The 21,808-nt window shown below is 36.1% G+C and overlaps 2 protein-coding genes across 4 annotated transcripts; one reads left to right on the forward strand and one right to left on the reverse strand.

The window, feature by feature from the left end:
* Window positions 1-1,053: 1,053 nt before the first annotated feature.
* LOC123546533 (uncharacterized) lies at window positions 1,054-8,988 on the reverse strand. Of its 3 annotated transcripts, none has more exons than XM_045332891.2 (6): window positions 8,724-8,983; window positions 4,112-4,395; window positions 3,700-3,915; window positions 2,687-2,924; window positions 2,386-2,574; window positions 1,054-2,102 (listed from the first exon to the last, which is right to left on the reverse strand). In XM_045332891.2, exons 2-6 carry the CDS (start codon window positions 4,355-4,357, stop codon window positions 1,768-1,770), a joined length of 1,224 nt encoding a protein of 407 aa, XP_045188826.2. In that variant the 5' UTR covers window positions 4,358-4,395; window positions 8,724-8,983; the 3' UTR covers window positions 1,054-1,767. The 3 variants fall into 3 exon arrangements, with proteins under 3 accessions (XP_045188826.2, XP_045188828.2, XP_045188829.2); XM_045332894.2 differs by having other exon boundaries at window positions 1,939-2,102; window positions 2,502-2,574; window positions 8,724-8,988; XM_045332893.2 differs by lacking the exon at window positions 2,386-2,574 and having other exon boundaries at window positions 8,724-8,987.
* LOC128555941 (uncharacterized) lies at window positions 5,244-19,948 on the forward strand. The gene is made up of 3 exons (XM_053539782.1): window positions 5,244-5,258; window positions 5,530-7,219; window positions 19,860-19,948. The coding sequence occupies exons 1-3, from the start codon at window positions 5,244-5,246 to the stop codon at window positions 19,946-19,948; spliced, it is 1,794 nt and encodes a 597-aa protein (XP_053395757.1).
* Window positions 19,949-21,808: the final 1,860 nt, after the last annotated feature.

Consider the following 21,808-nt stretch of genomic DNA (forward strand, 5'->3'; position numbering starts at 1 on the left):
GGCCTCTGGCCCATGCAAAATATATATACATTTATATCTTGCATGGTTATTTATCTATACTCAGAACAAAAATATGATCTGAAATTTTAGCTCAATTTGTAACCTTGACCTTTGACCTACAGAACCAGTCAAAGCTCTCTCTGCACATCAACTGATCGCCATCTACCTATATAAGGAGTTTAAAGTCAACATGGTTTTGAAGTTATGCTCCAGACACAAATTATGATGGACAGACAGATGGTGTGCAATTACATTAATACTTACTGGCGTCAAATTGAAGGTCACTGATTAATGGTTTTGTTAAAGCAGACATTCACGTCAATGGAAGGTTAAAATCATAAGTCAATCTTAAAAGTTACTAACTTATAAGTGTAATTTTGAAACACAGCAATTAATTTCGTTCTATTTCATAATAAATTCTCACTGTGTTGATCATTTAAAAGTCAAATAATTCGAATATATTCGAAACATAAGTCAACCCCTATAAATTATATCAAAATCCGTTAACTTAAACAGAAAAATACGTTTCAGAATGAACAGTATTTTGTCCTCTGCCAAAGTGTATGTTTGCATGTAAAAATATCAAAACATGTTGACTTAAAGAGATAATTAGATTTAAGAATGAGAAGATTTGTCCCCTGTCAAAGTTTTTGTAAGCGTATAAATACAAATGAATAGATAATGAACAACATGTAATGTGATCAATTAAATCTTATCAAAATACCAAAAATATTCTCTAGCTATGTATACGTTTAAAAATATGATTGTTAAAAAGTAATTTGAAAATAATTCGGTAGACGCTTTTCTGAACTTAAATATAAAGAGTTGTGTCTTGATACGGTTATGATACAAGGCGGTATTCCAAATTCAACACCTAAAAATGTATTGCGAAATACATGTTGACAATTCATACTTTATCTACTAAATAAAGTAGGCGGGGAATTCTATTGACACATTTACATTTTAAGAATATAAGTTTCGAAAATAAACCTGACACAGGTCTTAAGGTATGTGTCGGAATAAACGCTTCAAAAGAAAACACTAAACGATTTCTGAAGTTTTAACATATTTTAATATTTGACACATTAATAAACAAGGAATGAAATAGCGTATTTGAAGACAAGCAAGTTAACAATACGCATACATTAATAATATATCTACAAACACGTTTTGGAATATAACAGATAAAAGGAAATATACTGGCCATTTACAGGTCTATGAGTACAAAAGAAAAATAGTGACCTATACAACTGATTCTTTTATTAGGTCCCTTTTTATATTTACTGTTTCATTTGGTGTCATTGTTTTTAGACTAACTTTACAGTTTAACGATATAGCAATGTTAAAATTGTTAATGAATAAACATGCATGTACATAATAAATGACATAAAATACAGGGACATAAAATGAATATAGCCGGTAAAAAAGTATTAAATGACCGTAAATTAAACCACTATCTGTACCAAACATAAATATCCTACACACATATACTGATCGTTTAGAATAAGCTTTCACTTGAGCAAATCAAAACAAAACCCATTGGAATGATAGCATTGAAATGTTATGTACAAGATCTAAACAAATATACGCGTTTTTATTGCTCTGCTCAGCTGGTAATTCATCCTAAATAAATTTATATTAAAGTATTCATGATTGTCAAGAGTCACACATATTTCTCACTCTTGCAATCTTCACTGTTTTTTCCATGTTCGGTCGCACTACTATTTCTGTAACTCTCGGACGTTTTCTCATCGGAGACTAGAACGTTTACTTTGTTGCCAGACGCACCAATTCTTTCGCCAATGGCATGTAGTGTAGTGTTCTGGAGTTATCCATTTGAAGCGTGTACATAGCACATAGCAGTGCCTCTATGTCCGGTTTGATGTGAGGAAAATCTGCCGTTTTCTGGAGCGTTTCACTGGCATGTTTCTCTATCAATTCCAAAGTCTCACTGACATCACTCCTGTTAGATTTAAGTGATAGTACGGAGTCACCAATTCGACGTTTTCTTCGAAGCGAAATTGGGGTGCCAACCTCAGAATCTTTCTCTGGTGTGTCAAGGCATTTTGCGAATGTCTGCTCTTTAAGGTCCTGCATGGAATCTGCATATGAACGATGATTCATCTATTAATGTATACCGGTTAATATATTTAACACTAATTAAGAAAATTAACTTATTTCGTTTAGATAATACATTTATTTTTATTTAGTTATGGTGAATTCTCGCTGATTTTTGCGTATGATTTTCAATTCTTGACCTTTTCTATTTAACTCATGCAAATCCGTCAACCTGCATCCGACATTTCACAATGCAACACTTAAAAAGATTTTGAAAGTAGCGGCATATTAAAGAAAAGATAATGTGAAAAAGTTACAAATATTAACCTTGAATGAATTGATTTTCAATGCCTTTTAAGATTCCTATCAATTTAGGAATGTTGTTTCCGTGTATTTTTAACCAATGTATAATAATCGTTGTACAAGAATGTTCATCAACTAACTCTTCCTCAACCCTGCACTGCTTTCCTAACCGTAGCCCTAGTCCATTTGCAAATGCTTGTCGGGTCATTGATCCTGAAAAAGAAAAAGTATTTATCTTCCTCTAGGTTGTATCTCACGAGTTGAGTGGTTATGAATGATTGTTTACGTATTTTGTTTTCTGTTCTTTAAATACAACTTTACGTACCAAACTTATATACAATGATTCTTATGCCTCGTTTGGCATCAGCGTTGAGATCTTTAAAACTTTTCTTTTCTTCATCTGCTTTCAGGCCCTCAATGGCTTTCTCGATTGTATAAAACTCATCGTTTGTTGTTGATATTTCAACCATGTCTTTAAGTTGTTCCATCATTTGATATTCGGAGCCAGATAATCCGCTTTCTCTTAACTGTAGTACGACCGAATGAATCTTTTGCAGATATTTCTGAAAATATGGTTAAAACATTGACCAAATCTATCAAAATTAGCCACAAACCGTAAATTAGGTCACTAACGAACTGCATGATATTGTGTACAGATACTGGCTTCGAATGAAGCTTTATTAAATGACATGTAATGGCGCGCCTGAAGCAGTTATTAGCACGACTAATCTGTATGAGAGCGTAAATCGAGTACAGATACTGGCTTCGGATGAAGCTTTATTAAATGACAATGGCGGGCCTGAAGCAGTTATTAGCACGACTAAACCTATATCTACACGAGAGCGTAAATCGTGTACAAATATAGGCTTCGGAGTGCCAATAACCGCACAAGGAAAGTCATTGCCATTTAATGAGTTGTGTATTATATACCTAAACGCATTTACGTGTACTCGATTGTTTTAATCAGTTAATCATATGAAATATCGATATTAAGGATTTCTTATTGCGAAGACACGGGGTAGAATGGCGTCAAAATAACCTCACATCCGTGGCGGTCCAATAACCGGTTGTTGTGCCCACTTGTGGTTATTGGCCTGGAGTACAAGATCCTGTTCTGTGCAATTTTATTACTATTTATGGTAAGGTATATAATAACACCATGGACATATAAGACGACAAACAAAATGTATATAATAGAGTCAAGTTGAAATGTATTAATTCACGTATATTTTGCAGATTTGATAAATACATAATTCAGCCAAAGAAACTTAAGAATATTTTCGTTTCTGACAAAAAGTATTTATTGAAACATTTCTTTAACTTTTATGTTTATCTTACACTGTTTTTCGCCAGCTTGTTTTCGGATACCGTAAGCTTATGTAGGATTTCAGCATTCGCTTCCATTGTTATCTTCATCAGTTGTTTCAACAATGGAATAGGATCTTCATTGTCCGAGTCGTATTGAAGAATTGTCATCATATTTCCGTTTCCAAGTTGAATATTATTACAATCAGACATGATGGCATGAAGGTTCCTTTGTTGGTCCAGTCGTTTCTATCAAAATTAAAATCAGAACTGCTTCAATTAATAAATAGATAGCATTATATGAAGTGGGACATATAAATGATGAGATTACCACGCTTTTTCCCATAGGTGTCATTCTACAATCATGGAATGGAAATACAGCTCTACTCAAGTATTACTAGATCTAAATGCAAAATGCATATTTCTATCCTTTCCAGTATCTCACCTGCATTTCATTTTGTAATTCTGTTTTCAAAGTACTGACTTGTTCTTCAAGTTGAGCATTTTTCTTTTTCTGATAATCTAAAGCCTTTCCACTCAAGCGGTTAAAAAACCCATCTTTCTCCTTAGAAGTGCCTCTTGGAGACGTTGTTATTCCTCCTTTCATGTATGCCCTTTGGAAGTTGCTTTTTCCAAAACCATTGTCCTCTTCCTCTTCATCTGTTGTAGGAAGAGGAGGACTTGATGCCATATTTTAATCGTCAAATACTAGTACCTGTCTTACACCAACTGTAACAATAAAAACATTCCCGCACAGTTACAAATATGATACAAGTTTTAAATGAACACTTGAACAGGGGCCTCCGTGGCCGAGTGGTTAAGGTCGCTGACTTCAAATCTCTTGCCCCTCATCGATGCGGGTTCGAGCCTCACTCGGGGCGTTGAATTCTTCATGTGAGGAAGCCATCCAGCTGGCTTACGGAAGGTCGGTGGTTCTACCCAGGTGCCCGCTCGTGATGAAATAATGCACGGAGGGGCACCTGGGGTCTTCCTCCACCATCAAAGCTGGAAAGTCGCCATATGACCTTAAATGAGTCGGTGCGACGTTAAACCCAACCAAAAAAAAAAAAAAAAAAAAAAAAGAACACTTGAACCTATGTCAGCACCTACACACGTTAGATATTATCAATGATTCCTTTGATTTCCATTGGATTAAATGCAAAAAGGCTTCTGTAATATGCACCTTATTATAAATTTTCAACAGAGACCTTATGGCATAAGCATGATCACTTTGTCCTGTGTTTCTTGTTAATCTATGTGTTAATCTTTTTATACGAAACATTAGATGGAAGCCTCTCCATATTTCTGCAAAGTCATCGAGTACATACATTTATATATCTTTACATGAGCATATTTTGTGTTTTACAATGTGTTCCTGTGGTGACTGTTCCGTATGAAAGGGATTCACCTGGCTGCGAGATATCTTATCGTTGTCTAGCCTAAGTTCGTGGATAGTGCAATCGTGGATTCCCCATTACATATGACGTCACACTCCAGCTTTAACGCACGCGCGCACTAACCAACCTAAAACCGGAAGTAAACAAACTTTTGTCAACAACCAAAAAAAAAGTCAAAATATGCGGTTTAAACAGGTAAGAACACCAATAAAAGCCCAAGCATACAGAAATACCTTATATTTACTAATCCCAAATGGCCCCTTACTCATAACTCCCTTAAATACCTTAGAATGACATTTTTATTTCCCAGATATCAACTCGTCTGCTTTGTTTACATTTTAACTTGACAGCCTCGTTTTGGTTTTTCATTACATTTAGGCCAAAGTTATTTTATCACGTGTTGATTAGTCCAGAAACCTTATCCATTTTTACCAAAAAGATAACAATCTTTTTTTTTTAATTTTAGATAAATCCTCGTCCTCTGAAGCAGAAATACCGCCTCTACTCACCTACTGCCATGCACAATGCCTACAAATATATAAAAGATGAAAATGCCTCAGTGTGTAGAGCTGCTAAGATTTTTGGAGTGCCTGAGCAGACCCTTAGGGACAGAATACATGGTAAAATTGATCCAGATTGTGTGACTACTGGAAGGGCCCCTGTTCTTTCTCTGTATGAGGAGTCTAAAATAGTTGACCATCTTAAAACGATGGCTGGGTATGGGTATGGATATACCAAACAAGAAACAGTTGACATTGCCACTGACTATGCTATCAGATTAGGTAAACGTACCAAATCCAACCCGCTTACTCTGGCTTGGTTTGAAGGTTTCAGAAACAGATGGCCAGACGTGAAAGTACACAAACCAAGAAGTTTGGAACAGCTGAGGGCAAAGATGGCAAATGAGAAAAATGTGAACACTTACTTTGACAATCTCAGGGGAACACTAGACCAGTATGATTTACATGACAAACCCCACCTCATTTTTAATATTGATGAAAAGGGTATCTCGTTGGACCATAAACCACCACATATTGTTCATGTACATGCTAATCCACCTGCAGTCACAACTGGAAAGAGCAAAACAGTCACTGTCTTGGGCTGCGGTAGTGCCAGTGGTGTGGCCATTCCGCCCTATTTTGTATTTGCAGGAAAGCGCATGAATCCTGACTTACTGGCGGGCAAATGTGCTGGTGCAGATGGAACAGTAAGCGAGACCGGCTGGTCCAACGGTGCTATCTTCAGACACTGGATTGAACATCATTTTATCAAGTACATTCCAGGTCGCACCAACGAACCTGTTCTACTTATGTTGGATGGTCACAAGTCGCATGTTTCTGTAGGGCTTGCAGAGTGGGCTCTGGAACAGAATATTGTCATTTTTGTCTTGCCTGCTCATTGCTCCCATATTCTTCAACCCTTTGATGTTGCCTGCTTTGGACCCTTCCAAAAAATCTATAACATCCAGTGCCACAAGTTAATAAGGGAAACATCTGCCACTATTTGTCGGTACAATGTGTGTGAGCTGGCGTGCCAAGCCTACACTAAGGCAGTATCCCCTGAAAATCTACAGTCTGGGTTCAGGAAGACGGGTATATTTCCCCTGGATAAAGCTGCCATACCTCAAGACAAGCTTCTACCAGCCGATGTCTATCAGGAGTCTGCAGAATGTAGTCAAGCTAGTGAAGCTTCTACAGTGGAAGGGGGCATTGAAGTTAACAAAGATGAAGGATGTAGTGTCTTCATGAAAGAAAAAGAGAAAGAACTTAAGAGAAAGAAATCAGAAACTGAAAAGCAGAGAAAAACAAGAAAAACTATGAGCAAAATAGTGTCAGGAAAAGAGATGTCTACAGAAAGTGTAATAGAGCAAATGAAAGAACATGAACTAAGTCAGAACAAAAGGAAGCCAGACCAAATGCAAACAAAGGAGAAGTCAGTAAAAAAATCAATGAAAATCAAACTCTTGAACAAACAGTCCAGTCCAAAGCCAGGCCCTTCCACTGAGAAGTCTGCTGAAAGCCCATATAGATGTGAAATATCTGACTCTGAGTCAGACAACATGGACACTGAGCCATGCTGTGTATGCAATGCACGCCAGCCTATTGAAATCTCTAGAAACAGGTGTGTTAAGTTTGTTGAGTGGGCTCAGTGTGATGGTAAACAAGGCTGGAGGCCCTGTTTACACTGGGTACACCTGAAATATTGTTGCCCCATAATTGAAGTTACTAATTAAGGGTCAGAAATTCTACTGCCCTCACTGTGTTGACTATGAGGAATAGGCACTGACTTGTGAAAAAAAAATCTTATTTATAAATAATTAACTGTAAATAAATCATTAATGACTATATTTTGTGTTGATGTTTAATGCTATGTAAAACAAACTTTTTTTCCTTAGCCTAACTGACAAATCTCGTGAGCACATAAACTGATGACGTCATCCACGAACTTTAACGAAAATGAAAGTAAGTAAACTAACTGACATGCCTATTTTGTTCTGCACATTTCTGCAAGGTTTATGGTATTTTTCACGCGTTTTGCATGCTTTTGAAAAGGAAATTGATTAAGTATTTGATTGTAAGTATAAATTTGTTGCTGTTTGCTAATTTTATGCGAGTATGAAATGGTTGTTTCTTGTATCCACGAACTTTGACCAGACAAGGATATTTACACTGTCTTGTAATACAGAAACATGATAGGGGTTAAAGAGTGAGGTTTGGCGCCAGTAAACTAGTTTTTCCTCCCCAGTGCCGTTATTGCAACTGACCGTTCCGAGTCAGTATACTACATAACTGTTTTCCTTGTTATTTCTGTACTATTATTGCATTCGTTTGTGTTACTGTGTACATGTACTCAGTCACTGTGTAAGTGTATACAGTTACACAGACCCGTATTTATATGTGGAGTGTTGTATGGGCGGCTGCGTTTTTTTGAGTGTGGATTTCCCTGTTGGACTTTTGTACTTGGAGTGAGTGTGTGTGTTACTCCTTCTGTATGGTTCAGGTCGCATATCAAGGTCACAAAATTGACGAAATGGAATCCCAACAGTGAAGATTATCCCTTTACAGGTCGTATTATTATATATAGGTCGGAAAACCCAGGAAGTAACCCAGTCTTAAAATACGTATAATAAATGGCTTTCGCATATCAACTCCCCTTTGAATCAATTTACTTACTGTAAAACATGAACAATTAATATAATTTCTACAGCTGTTCCCTTTATTGCACCTATCGCATGTACATTTTATTAACATTTTTGTAACATTGCTAGATGGCGGATATCTATTTTTGGAACAGGGTATGTGCTTTTTATTTACATGTAGGTCAGGAATCCCATACTTATCTTATGTTCTTTTGAGAAGTAGTTACTTTGTCTCCCTTTCACATACCCCGTTTCGAAAATCTATATCCACCGTGCGTTATACCGGAAAGTGTACAAGTGACATCAGATGTAATACAGTGTTTTTTATCACCATGTCAGACCAGGAACCTGCCATGGGAGCTACATGAAAGATGTAATAGTGTTCTGATAGCTTTACATCAACTGATAAAATCATATTTCTTCTTCCTGAAAGATTAAAATTATATGCCAGGTACAAGAAAAGGTTTTATCGACTGTAACACAGAATCGTTTCCGAAATAAAATATTACAATTTTACTTACATAAATGGACATGGATGTAGCATCACTGATTTCCTTGTGTTATGATAAAGTTTTCATCTACTTTAAACGTAATATATACTACCCTCAGGTTTTATGCCCCATATTCATATTTCAAATATTTTAGTTATGTACCCCATTAGCATAATGCAAACATTTATTTCACCGTTCAAAGCGCAGTTACGCACTATAAGCGTTTACGCTTAAATAATTGTAAGAGAATGGAGATGAATTAAGCTCGTTTCAAACTAAAAATACTACGGTGTACTAAATTTATTGATATTCTGTAATGAATGTTATTGCAAAATGTAAAAATGTGCAAGAAGTGTAGATTTTTTTTCTTTATTTTTTTGTAGTTAGTTTAGTGTAGATTTAACCCTTATCATGCTGGACACGATTGATTCTGCCTTTGTGACCAGTGTAGATAAGGATCTATGATTTATGTTCATATAAACTAATTGTTTCCAGCGAATTTATTGCGATAGAACATCAACGATATAGAATTTATGAAAATATAATTTCTGACAATAATAAGCATAAAGAAGCACTTTTTATTAATGTTTAAAGGGATACGTAAATTTCGTAAAACCATTTTACGTATACATCATAATAACAATACCCGGTTAATGTAACAAATATGTCAACTCCGTCTAGAAACTGGTCACAGGGACTGGCTTGAAGAAATATGGAGATGCTTCCATCTAATGTTTCGTATAAAAAGATTAACATCTAAACACATAGGCGTAGGAGAAAGGGAGGTCAGGGAGAGGCGGGCCCTCCCCCAATCCAGTTTTGAAAGTGGGGTGCAGGATATGGTCCCCCACCCAATTTTGACTCCCCAGAACTGATTTTTTTTTCAGAAAAAAGTAGATAAAGGATTCAATTTGAGAGGGCATTAAGATGTACTGATATCTACGCTCCTACGCCACTGTAACATCAATTTATATATAGGATATTTTATAAAATTTCATAATAATCATAGTTGTATGAAAAAAAGCTCATGCCCCCTGTCGGTCCCAAATTTGCGGGCGTATAGAAGATCAATCAAGTGGTTCATGAGATGTGCAGTGCGGGGCTGGGGGTGTCTGTTTGAAGAAATTTGAAAGTTCTATGCAAAGCTGTTAATGACCAAGTTTGGAAAGCAAGCCTTTGGCTCCCGTAAATCTAAAGGGGAGATAACTCAATAATGATTTCAGACAGAGGTGTTTTAATGGCACTGGACTGCCTCCCGGTTGATTGTCATCAGTAATAACATAGAGATCGATTATCATATATAAAGAAACAGGAACAAAATATGTCATGATTTTGTTGTGATGCATTTATGTTAGGTCAAGTTATGCATTTTATTGCGCTTTACAACGTCTTTTAACTTCGAAGAGTCATAACTCTAAACCAAGTACTTATTACACGTTAGTCCTGACACTGCGCTTTACTGCAATATATAGTGATATATATTTGTAAATTTTGGGGCAGAACCCTGACAAGTATAAACGTAGCTAGCGGACGAGGATTTCTGGACATACTGACTGACGAATTTTTCCAGGAGCAAAATACAACTAGTATATAGTGTTTATACATGTACAAGTCCTTTTCAATTTTTATCTACATAGCGATTTGTCATAACCATAACGTACACTTGAAGTAAATTTCAGACAAAATATTATTTTATATTTGGATAAAAAATATGTTGTTTACCTAGAGAGCAGCTTTAACAATTTTTCAATTATTCTTATACCCTTTTCTTTCAAACCCTGACTGAAATCTTTGCAACTTTACCATCATCAAGCGTTAGATCTTGCTTAGGTTTGAAGCAGAGTAGCCATAACATAACATAGCTAACTTTAAAAGAATCACTAAATCAGTCAAACTAAAAAAAAAAACGGTTGTTAAAAGCAGTTCCATTTTACACATTTAAATATACATGTATTCAATTTTGATGGCTTTTCAAGCTGATAGCCATGTAAAATGAAAACATGTGAAATGCTTAACACGAATGTAAGACTGTTTCGATTGGGTCTTTGACAAGAACGTAAGACTGACGTTCTTGGATCTTTAATACGAACGTAAGACTTATATGAGGGTTTTTACTTTAGTTCGAACATTATTTCTTTCAAACGTACACAATTATTTGAGGGTTGTCGGTGACATATAAATGTCGTATCAGTTTTAGCAGCGTCAATAAACTGTCGGAAATCATAAATCAATTTAATGGATTGATATCTTATTTGTACTGTTTAAAACATAGTTAAAATATTATTTATATCTTAAAAGTTTAAACGTAACACAATCTTTATAGGTTTAATTAAGGAAACAATTAAAGACAATCTTCTTACAGATTTTAATGAGATATTTCTCCTTCTAGACAGGTAATGAACAAGAAAATATCAAACGTGATATTTTATGCATAACTTTACCATTACGGTTGCAGAAAAATAAGCATGACCTCTGATTAAAAATACATGTATGTCTTTATATAATTAAGATATAGTGTTGTATTCAAAACTCAGTGAAACAACATCTGTTACTATATGCCCCTTAATAGTAAAGTAGAACAAACACACTTTGAAATACATGATTTTATTTGAATAGTATGATGAACAAGTAACATATGAACAATTTACAAAATGTAAAACTGAATCACAAAAAATGGCCCTTCCATAATGTCCCTGTAGCAGTTTATGTGCGGAAAAAAGGAGTTCCATTGAATGAGGTAACGAACAGAAGATAATATAACGAGGACTAAACCATCTCTTCTCTTGTTATCTGCATATGTTGTTTCAACAATGGAATGGGATCTTTACTGTCCGAGTCGTAGTCAAGTATCTTCATTGTGTTTCCGTTTCCAAGCTGAATGTTGTTGCAAGTCTTGATGATCTCTAGGTCAAGTTCGAAACCGGGTCATGTGGGTACAAAAACTAGGTCAGTAGGTCAGAGCAAAGGAAAAGCTAGTGAACACTCTAAAGACCACATTTGTGACCTAATTTTTATGAAACTTGGTCAGAATGTTAGTCTTAATGATTTCTAGAATAAATTTGAAACTGGGTAATGTAGGGTTAAAAAAAAAGGTCAGTAGGTCAGAGCAAAGGAAAAGCTAGTGAACACTCTAAAGACCACATTTGTGACCTAATCTTTATGAAACTTGGTCAGAATGTTAGTCTTAATGATTTCTAGTACAAATTTGAAACTGGGTAATGTGGGGTTAAAAAAAAAACAAGGTCAGTAGGTCAGACCAAAGGAAAAGCTTGTGAACATCCTAGAGGCCAAATTTGTGACCCAATCTTTATGAATCTTGGGTAGAATGTTAGTCTTGAAGATTTCTAGGTCAAGTTCGAAACTGGGTCATGTGGGGTCAAAATTAGGTCAGTAGGTCAGATCAGAGGAAAACCTTGTGAACACTCTAGAGACCACGTTTTTGACCCAGTCTTTTTGAAACTTGGTTAGGATGTTAGTCTTGATGATTTCTAGATCAAGTTTGAAATTGGGTCATGCTGGTTCAGAAACTACGTCAGTAGGTCAGATCAAAGGAAATGCTTGTGAACACTCTAGAGACCACATTTTTGATCCAATCTTTATGAAACTTGGTCAGAATGTTAGTCTTGGTGATCTCTAGGTAAAGTTTGAAACTGAATCATGTGGGGTCAAAAACTAGAACAGCAGGTCAGATCAAAGGAAAACCTTGTGAACACTCTGGAGACCACATTTTTGACCCTATCTTTATGAAAAATGGTCAGAATGTTAGTCTTGATGATCTCTAGGTCAAGTTTGAAACTGGGTCATGTGGGTCAAAGCTAGGTCAGTAGGTCAGATCAAAGGAAAAGCTTGTGAACATTCTAGAGACCATATGTTTGACCCAATCTTTATGAAACTGGATCAGAATGTTAGTCTTGATGATCTCTAAGTTCGAAACCGGGTCATGTGGGTACAAAAACTAGTTCTGTAGGTCAGATCAAAGGGAAACCTTGTGAACACTGTAGAGACCACATTCTTTACCCAATCTTTATGAAACTTTGTCAGAATGTTAGTCTTGATTACCTCTAGTCAAGTTTGAAACTGGATCATGTGGAGTCAAAAACTAAGTCAGTAGGTCAGATCAAAGGAAAAGCTTGTGAACATTCTAGAGACCACATTTGTGACCTAATCTTTATGAAACTTGGTCAGAACGTTTGTCTTGATGGTTTCTAGGTCAAGTTCGAAATTGGGTCATTTGGGGTCAAAAACTAGGTCAGTAAATCAGATCAAAGGAATAGATTGTGAACACTCTAGTGACCACATTTGTGCCCCAATCTTTATTAAACTTGGTCAGAATATTAGTCTTGATGATATCTAGGTCATGTATAAATCTGGGTCATGTTGGTTAAAAAAATAGGTCAGTATGTTAGATCAATGGAAAACCTTGTGAACACTCTTAGAGACCACATTTTTGACCCAATCTTTATGAAACTTGGTCAGAATGTTAGTCTTGATGATCTCTAGGTCAAATTCGAAACTGGGTCATATTGGATCAAAAACTAGGTCACCTGGTCAAATCAAAGGAAAAGCTTGTGAACACTCTAGAGGCCACAGTTGTGTCCCAATATTTATGAAACTTAGTCAGAAAGTTTGGCTTGATGATTTCTAGGTCAAGATTGAATCTGGGTTATATGAGGTCAAAAACTAGGTCACCTGGTCAAATCAAAGGAAAAGCTTGTGAACACTTTAGAGGTCACAGTTGTAACTCAATTTTTGTGAAACTGGGTTAGAATGTTTGTCTTAATCATTTCTAGGTCAAGTTTGAATCTGGGTTATGTGGGGTCAAAAACTAGGTCACTAGGCCAGATCAAAGGAAAATCTTTTCAACATTCTAGAGACCACAATTTGAGTTTGAAACTCATGAGAATTAGTCAGCATGTTTGTTTTGATAATCTGTAGGTCAAGTTCGAATCTGGGTCATGTGGGATCAAAAACCAGGTTATACCCGGTCAAATCAAAGGAAAAGCTTGTTAAATCTCTAGAGGCCACAGTTGTAACCAAATCTTAATGAAATTTAATCAGAATGTTTGTCTTGATGATCTTTAGGTCAAGTTCAACTCTTGGTCATGTGGGGTGAAAAACTAGGTCAGTAGGTCAGATCAACTCTGGTGAGCAATATATAGGGCCATTATGGCCCTCTTGTTTGAATTTTGTTTTATTAAGTGAGTCTTTCCGGAAATTATTTTTGTGTCAAAAAATGAATACAAATAAGGGGGTTATGCCTTTAGAGCATTAGTAAGTTAATTTGTAACATCACTGACCATGTTTAAAGCATAAAAAGTGCAGTTTTGCATCTTTTTGTTAAAACGTTCAAAAAAATATTCTCCAAGGCCATACAAACATTTAGGGTCAGGCCAAAAATTTAGGGTAGGTCGGCATACCGGAAACAAATACACTTTTAACGCCTTATTTTGTAGTTGTCACCGGTTATCCATATTGACGATTCCGTAGGAAGAATACTAGGTTTTTACTGAAGGACAGTGCATAAGACACAAGACGTTCAAATCCAGTCTTCACTTGTTCTTTGTTTGACATGGGACTCTTTTCCGAAAGTATTTAATTTTAGCATTTTCACTGCAGCATGAAAAAGCCGTTTTATTTATTATTAAAAATCTACATGAAGAAATGAAACACGTTCATTTCAGCTAAAGTGTAAAACAGCAAGATTTTGTACATCTTAAGTTGCCCCAAAATGTACGGAAATGTATGTCTATTTTTAGAAGAGTACTGGTCAGGAACCCAGGCAATCCTTGCGTGTATCAGTGCTATACACTGGGCACGTTAAAGAACCAGGCTGTCTATTCGCAACGAGCTAGGCTAAGTTAGCCGGACAAGCCTGTATCTGATTTCTGATCTCTCTGTCGTGGGGGCTTTGTCTCACTCTGTCCCTCTGGTCAGATCGCTCTGTGTCTGTACTAGTAGAGGATGAATTATGCGCCCTGTGTGGCTGCATTTGAACTATGTAAAGCGCCTTTGAACGTGAAATTGATCATGAAAAGGGCGCTATATAAAATCTGGTATAATAATAATAATAATAATAAATTTTCATAGCTAGCCCTGCAAAAAAAAGAAGAAAAAAAAAAAAAAAAAAAAAACTCCCCTATGCATGAAGTTACTTATTATCGCAAGGTACATGACTTGACACTAAATATTCTCCACCTGGCTCACTCAAGAGTCCATCAAAATTTTCCTTCACACGCTCTCACGCACGCACATACGCCCCAACTAGTAGTGTCGCAATAATAAAAATAAAATTTTGTTATTTTATCATACTATGCAATTTATTTATGTTTAGCTATAATGCAAATGAATGGCTCTCTGGTTCTCATTTCAGGATGTAGCAATATAAGTCACTCTTAATTGCGTTTAAAGTTCGTAAAGTAGAAATGCGTACTCACATGTAGGTATAAATGTAAGTCACAAAGCGATTTTTGTGAGGATTTTGGCTTTGATACGCAGGCGTATCAGCAGAATCCCATTGTCAAAATAAACAGTTTTAAGACAGTTGCAAGTTTTTATATGGATATTAACTCAATATATGATATGTTTTATTTGCTTGAGGGTATGTCACGATACGTAAACAGGGTTTATTGGTTGGTTTTATTTGATTACAAATAGATTTATGAAACGGGAAGATCATTCGTAGTTTTCTTATCCACCTCTTATATAGGCCTTCATTAAATGAATTTTAAGTGATTTATTCAAACAGATTAGTGGAGCAGCTTAGTGAGAAAATCTAAGGAAATAGTTCACTTGATGATACAAGTATGAAATTTACACTAAATGTTCATCATATTTCCCAGATTCAAAAATGATCGAGGGCCACCTAAAAATCACCCATTTTCAAGATGGCCTCCAAATTTCAAAATGGCTGCCAGAATTGAGACATTTTTCATATAATCAGGATCTGTAAGTGTCTAAAATATCATATTTGTTGGGATATAACATGTTTTCGCCTATCATTTGTTCCCATAAGCTGATAGTTTTATTTTTAATGTTGCCTTTTCCAAATATCAACCCATTTAAGAAGATCGCCATCCTTAAAATGACCGCCAGACTTTTAGATAACGTTCTTATCACGGCCAAGTTTGAGTTTTCTACTTTCAGTGCTATAACCATCGACTATTGATTAGATCCTGGTCCCAGAAAAACATGAAAGCATTTTATTATGATATTGGCCTGACAGAAGCTAATATGGTTTATATTGACGTCTCTTCTTTTTAATCTGTTCTCTGTTCTATCCTTCATTTATTGCTTCGTTTCACTGAGAAACAGTCTCAAAATCAAGGCTATACCGAACCATTGCTTATCAGCTGAAACAAAATCTTTAATTAAATGATATGTGTAATGATTCTATAGAATGAACTACAAACACTACAAGGGCGCACTGATATAGTTAATAATGTCATGTAACTCAGCATGGGGTTCAGTGACAACTTCAATACGTGTATGAAGTCTACCAAATATTCTTTGATCTGCCCTCATGATGGTTGAAAAGTGGTTTCCGAATAGACGGAATGTGTCATCTAAGGAAAGCCGAGCCAAGGAGAACGGTGCTTCATTTCTCCGGATGGTATACAGATCGCACAGGAGTTACATGTCACTTGATGAACAATCGTTCTAGGTGTAGGAATAACATCAAAAAAAATCAAAACGAGAGACTACATACTTTATATAAACAGATACCAAATTTGAATATATCATTGTAAATTTAAGCATCTGTGCTTTTGTTTATGTTCTGTTTCAAACTCTTGATAATGTCGAAAAGAGTTTAATAGAATACCTTCTAAACTATGGAATAGCTTTCTTAGATGCGTTGAAAATAAAACGATATAGTTTTCGTGCGGATAAAACAAGACGTATCACTAATGGTGATGAATACCCCCTGACATCAGATTATCGTCAGAGGAACAGAGTTATTGAAAATATGATACAATTCTTTGTATATTGTACAGGGAGAAAATGTACAAAGACACACAAAGAATGTTGTGCAATACTGTATAAGATCTCCAAACTTCACTGCTGTACCTTAAAAAAAAGTAGGTCAAGATCAAGGTCACTGAAAGTCAGTTTTGAAATGTTTGTTCAAAACTGTACAAGTGGTTTGAATTTTATAGTAATATCTTAAAAAAGGAAGAAATTAAGTCTGTAGGTCAAGGTCATGGTCAAGGGACCATGTAATCTGCTTTTTAATCTTGTCTTTTAGCAGCTTCTGTGATATGCAGGCTCCATAACCACAAATCAAATCAGGCCTGCAACATTTTCGTTAATGTCGTGTTTGGAGACCTGTGGGTTTCCACTTTTTTATTTTATTTAACCACAAAGGGTCACAACTAATTATACTAAACATATAATGTATTTTAAAAAATCCAATGTAACTCTGTTCTTATTTGAGACAAATAAAGGGCCGCAACTTAGTCAAAAACCATTCAAATGGAACGTGTTTCGCACATGCATAACTACACTTGGTACCAATGATAGTAATAACAATGTGTGATAAAAGTCTGGCATACAATGACTGATAAGTAGCACGAACATTTTATTTTCCGTATACATGTATAGAAAGACAAATTCCGTATACAGACGGACGGAGCGGAATCCAGAAAAGCCCCTGGATATCTCGGGGATAATGATAACTGTTCAAACCAATAAAATGATCATAGCAACAAATGGTACCAATATTGTTTGCAGTTTAGATCTAAACAGAAATGCGCTTGCTCCATGTAATCACGAAGAAGCCGATAATCGTATATTTGTTCATGCAACGCATGCCTCATTGACAGGAAACCGAACAATTACAATTATTAAATAGTTCTTTCTGTGGCAGTGTACTGATGTTTTGTGGCTTGCTTAGTTGGTCCTCACTCAAAGGCATTGCCATTATTTCTTGCTTTTACCGGTTGCGACGCTGTTTCTGCATTTGTCGACAAGGGCAAGAAATCTGCATGACAGGAATGGAATGTTTATGAAACAGTTACATTTCAAAGTATTTCATAGTCTCAGTGTTGCCAAATACACAATAACTGAGTAGAAAATGGATACATTAGAAAATTGTTTTAGTTATATTGTGTGCTCGATCAAGCACGACACGCAAGATGGATGAAGCTCATCTTGATTTGTTTGCCCGGAAACAAAGAGTGTATAATGCGATTCCATCAACAAAAAGTGCTCTGAAACAATTTATCAAATAAGCAATTTTTCAGGCAGGTCATGTCTGGGGTAAAGCAGCTGTTACCATGCAGCAACTGCCGCCTCCGTCAAACTGGGGATGGCTGAAGCAGAACAATGTGTGGATCCCTTATCGGATGGAATTGTCGGTTATAGCTGAATGCTTCCAGGTCCTTCAAAAGTGTGGCTGCGAAAGGACTTCCTGTACTGGAAATTGCAAGTGCCACCGCTTAGGTCTGTTATGCACAGCAATTTGATGTTGCAACTGACTAAATGCAGTATATGCATATTTTATTTTGTTTCGGTTAGAACACGATTTCCGATGTGTATAGTTCATTGGTATAGTAAATCAACAGAGGTAATTTCTTAAGGTTTGCATTATAAGAAAATATTGCTCTTGACTGTGCAAGTGCTCACGCTGTCCTATTTCTTTATCCCCTCGTGGTTTATAAGGCGCATTTTCTAACGATGTTAATTTATTGCATTGAATGTAATCTGAGTGTAATGTATATAAAACATATATTGGGTGGTGTGCTTCAGATTTTACCACTGTTCGAAAACAAAACTGCAAGTTATAAAAACTTAAGTGTTGAGATGTCTAAAGCCATGAGCTTAATCATACAAAATTGATTACAAATTAAAAGAATATGAATACTACAGATTGGTATTCTGTTCTAAACTGAAACGAAAGTGTATAAATAAAAACAAGGAGCTGCGTTCAATAAACGCTTGATGTCCCCAGTGGCATCCTTGTCGATAGATTTTGCACCTAAGTCCAAAACTAGGTCAAGGTCAAACTGAGGTCAGGTGATGTTTTTGAAGATGAGGAATGGTTTCAGTTTACATCTGTATTAGTATCAATCCATTCTTGTAAGGGGTATTGATGCTAGACGAAACGGTCCCATTTGGTTAACCAAGAGATGGCTAATATAAAGCAACCTTAGTCCAAAATGAGGTCAAGGTCAAGATCAAACTGAGGTCAGGTGATGTCTGAAGATGAGGAATGGTCACAGGTTACATCTGCATTAGTATCAAGTCATTCTAGTGAGGGGTATTGATGCAAGACGAAACGATCCCATTTGTTTAATCTCGTATGGACGGACGGACGAACGAACGGACAGGACAATCACTATATGCCTCCCACATCAGTAGATGCTGGGGGCATAAAAATGCTATCGTTTTAATGTATTACATGCTTGCCTGAAATAAAGTACTGAAAAGTAAATACAAAATGGCGGCCATTTTGTTTTTGCGGCGGCCATCTTGAAAACGACTTTATTTCAAGTGGCCCTTGATCTTATGTTAAAGCGCATGCCAGGTAGTTACTGTCCTGTAAATTTGATGCTTGTATCATCAGCTGAAGTATTTTTGCAACATCCTGCTCCACTAGATATCACGCCGACAATTTTTTTATTGATACACAGTTGGGTAGGGCCATCTATATTTAAATCTAACGACCCATTTCAACATTTCGTAAAGTCATATGCAGATAATAGTATATAATAAGTCGTATTTGAAATTTGATATTAGAACCGGTATTCCACCTTTGTAAATGAATTAACAGTAAATATTAATAATCTTTTTTATTATCTGAATTACATTTAAAGTAGTGCCAATCATGATTAGACGGATCTAAAAATATGTAACAATAATTGTTTTAGTCTTAAAATAAAATGTTATATATTCAGTTTAAAAAGATATTTATAGAACAAAAAAAAAAGAACTGGTTATACTGGCCATATGTTAGGGTAAACTTTACAGAATTTCCTGATGATTTATTTTTGGGTAAAGTTTTAGGCAAAGCAGGACTTCACCAAAAAATCTGTTGTCCGATGCTCCATCGATCTAACATTACATAAACATTTTTTGTAAAGGGAAATCCTTAGTGCTATATAGATATTAAATTGCCAGTTGAATACAGATGCCTGTAAAATATACCCATCACTTTTATTCTTTAAACAGACACAGGCCAAAAAATATTTAAGGTGACACGGCTCATGATGGCAAAGATTGATTTAACTGCAAACGGTATTGTTGGAAAGCGCATATAATCAGCTAGACGTTGATACCTAGTGAACAGAAAAGCCCAGGACAGCCTTTTGAGTATAATGCTCTTATAATCATGGCTATTAATTATCGAGCATTGTAATATTCTTTTAAATGATGTAATTTTGCCTTCATGAAGGCAATTTCTAATAAGGCCTAATTCAGAGAGACACGCCAAATTCTAGTAAGGCCTAATTCAGATAGACACGCCACTTGTAGTATCATGGATGCACAGAAATTTTCATTCACGGAATCTTCTCCTGCATTGTGCTCTTTCTCAAACTTTAGTCCTAATACATTTGTAAATGCTCGTTGTGTCTTTTGTCCTGAAAAAAGAACAGATTAATTATTTTTCTTTTTATTGGATTTAATGACACTCTGACAACAATAGGTCAACTGACGACTTTCAACCTTTTGATGGTGGAGAAAGACAACAGGTACCCATTTGTATTATTTCATCACGGACTAGCACCTGTGTAGAACCACCGACGTTCCGCAAGTCAGCTGGATAGCTTTCTCAAATAAAGGACTGAACGCCTCGAGCCTCGCTTGAACCAACACCGGTGAGGGGATAATGGTTTCAAGTCAGCGACTCGGCCACGGAAGCCCCTACAGATTATATTTAACTTTTTTCTGATACACGACAATTCTAGGCTAATGTTCATATGTTCGTAGAAAATTGCGGTTTTAATCCGAACTTGGGACCCAAAGGTTTAGCTGGCAATCAAGGCAAGGATGGTACCAGATGACCAAACACTTAATTGCCTTACAATGAAACAGTACTAAGCCCCGTCCGGGGCCCTCCCTCTTTCCGTTGTCAATTGCCTTCTGCAAAATTTATTCCTTGTTTGTATATTCCTATACCCATATGCGGGTCTCCCGGGCCTTGTCATTGGTAGAAATACAAATGAAAGGTATCATATTGTAGCTTGGGACATGCACTTTCCGGAGATACTCAGTCTTTTGGAATGTGACATACTGACATTGAACGGGTATGCAGTACTTCAGTTAATATAGTGCCAAAAACATATTTTTATACATAAAATCATGTTCGTAGAAAGTTGCGGTTTTAAATCCGAATTTTGGAACCTGACTTTTTGCTTGCAGTCAACGCCAGGATGGCCCCAGATGACCAAGCAATTAAGTTCTTTATAATAAAACAGTACTTAAGCCCATCCGGGGCCCTCACTCTTTCTCTGGGCCTTGTAATTGGTAGAAATTCAAGTATAAAGGTATCATGTTGATGATTGGGATATGAACTATCCAATGAATTTAAGGAGGAGTGCGACCTTTAAAAAGAATTAAGATAGATCTATGTAAAATAAACGGAAAAAATGAGAATATTTCTGATTTGTTCCCGTTTTCCGCTTGGCTCTAATCGAAAACACATTTGTTTGGTATGCCGTCAAACTTGGCCAGTAACGGCACTTTTTGTGCATCATTTCTTGACGTCATTTTCACAGTTTCTCACAGGTTTTTAGCATATCACTGTTTTAGTTGGAAGCGGACACGTATGAAATTAATATATTTATAAAAGATTAAACGATTGTGCAGAAGTTCACTAAATGCAGTACCAAAAACATAATTTTACACAAAATTTTATTATGTTCGTAAAACGTTGAGGTTTCATATCCGAACATGAGACCAAAAAGTGTTGCTTGCAATCAACGGTAGGATGGTCTCAAATGGCCAAGCATTTAATTTCTTTATAATAAAACATCACTGAAGCCCATCCGGGGCCCTCACTCTTTCTCTGGGCCTTATGAGTGGTAGAAATTCAAATGAAAGGTATCATTTTGTAGCTTGGGATACGCACTATCCAACAACTTTAAGTGTTTTGAAATATGACGTTAAACGGTTATGCA

Source organism: Mercenaria mercenaria, chromosome 3 (assembly GCF_021730395.1).
Source record: "Mercenaria mercenaria strain notata chromosome 3, MADL_Memer_1, whole genome shotgun sequence".
Lineage (NCBI taxonomy): Eukaryota > Metazoa > Mollusca > Bivalvia > Venerida > Veneridae > Mercenaria > Mercenaria mercenaria.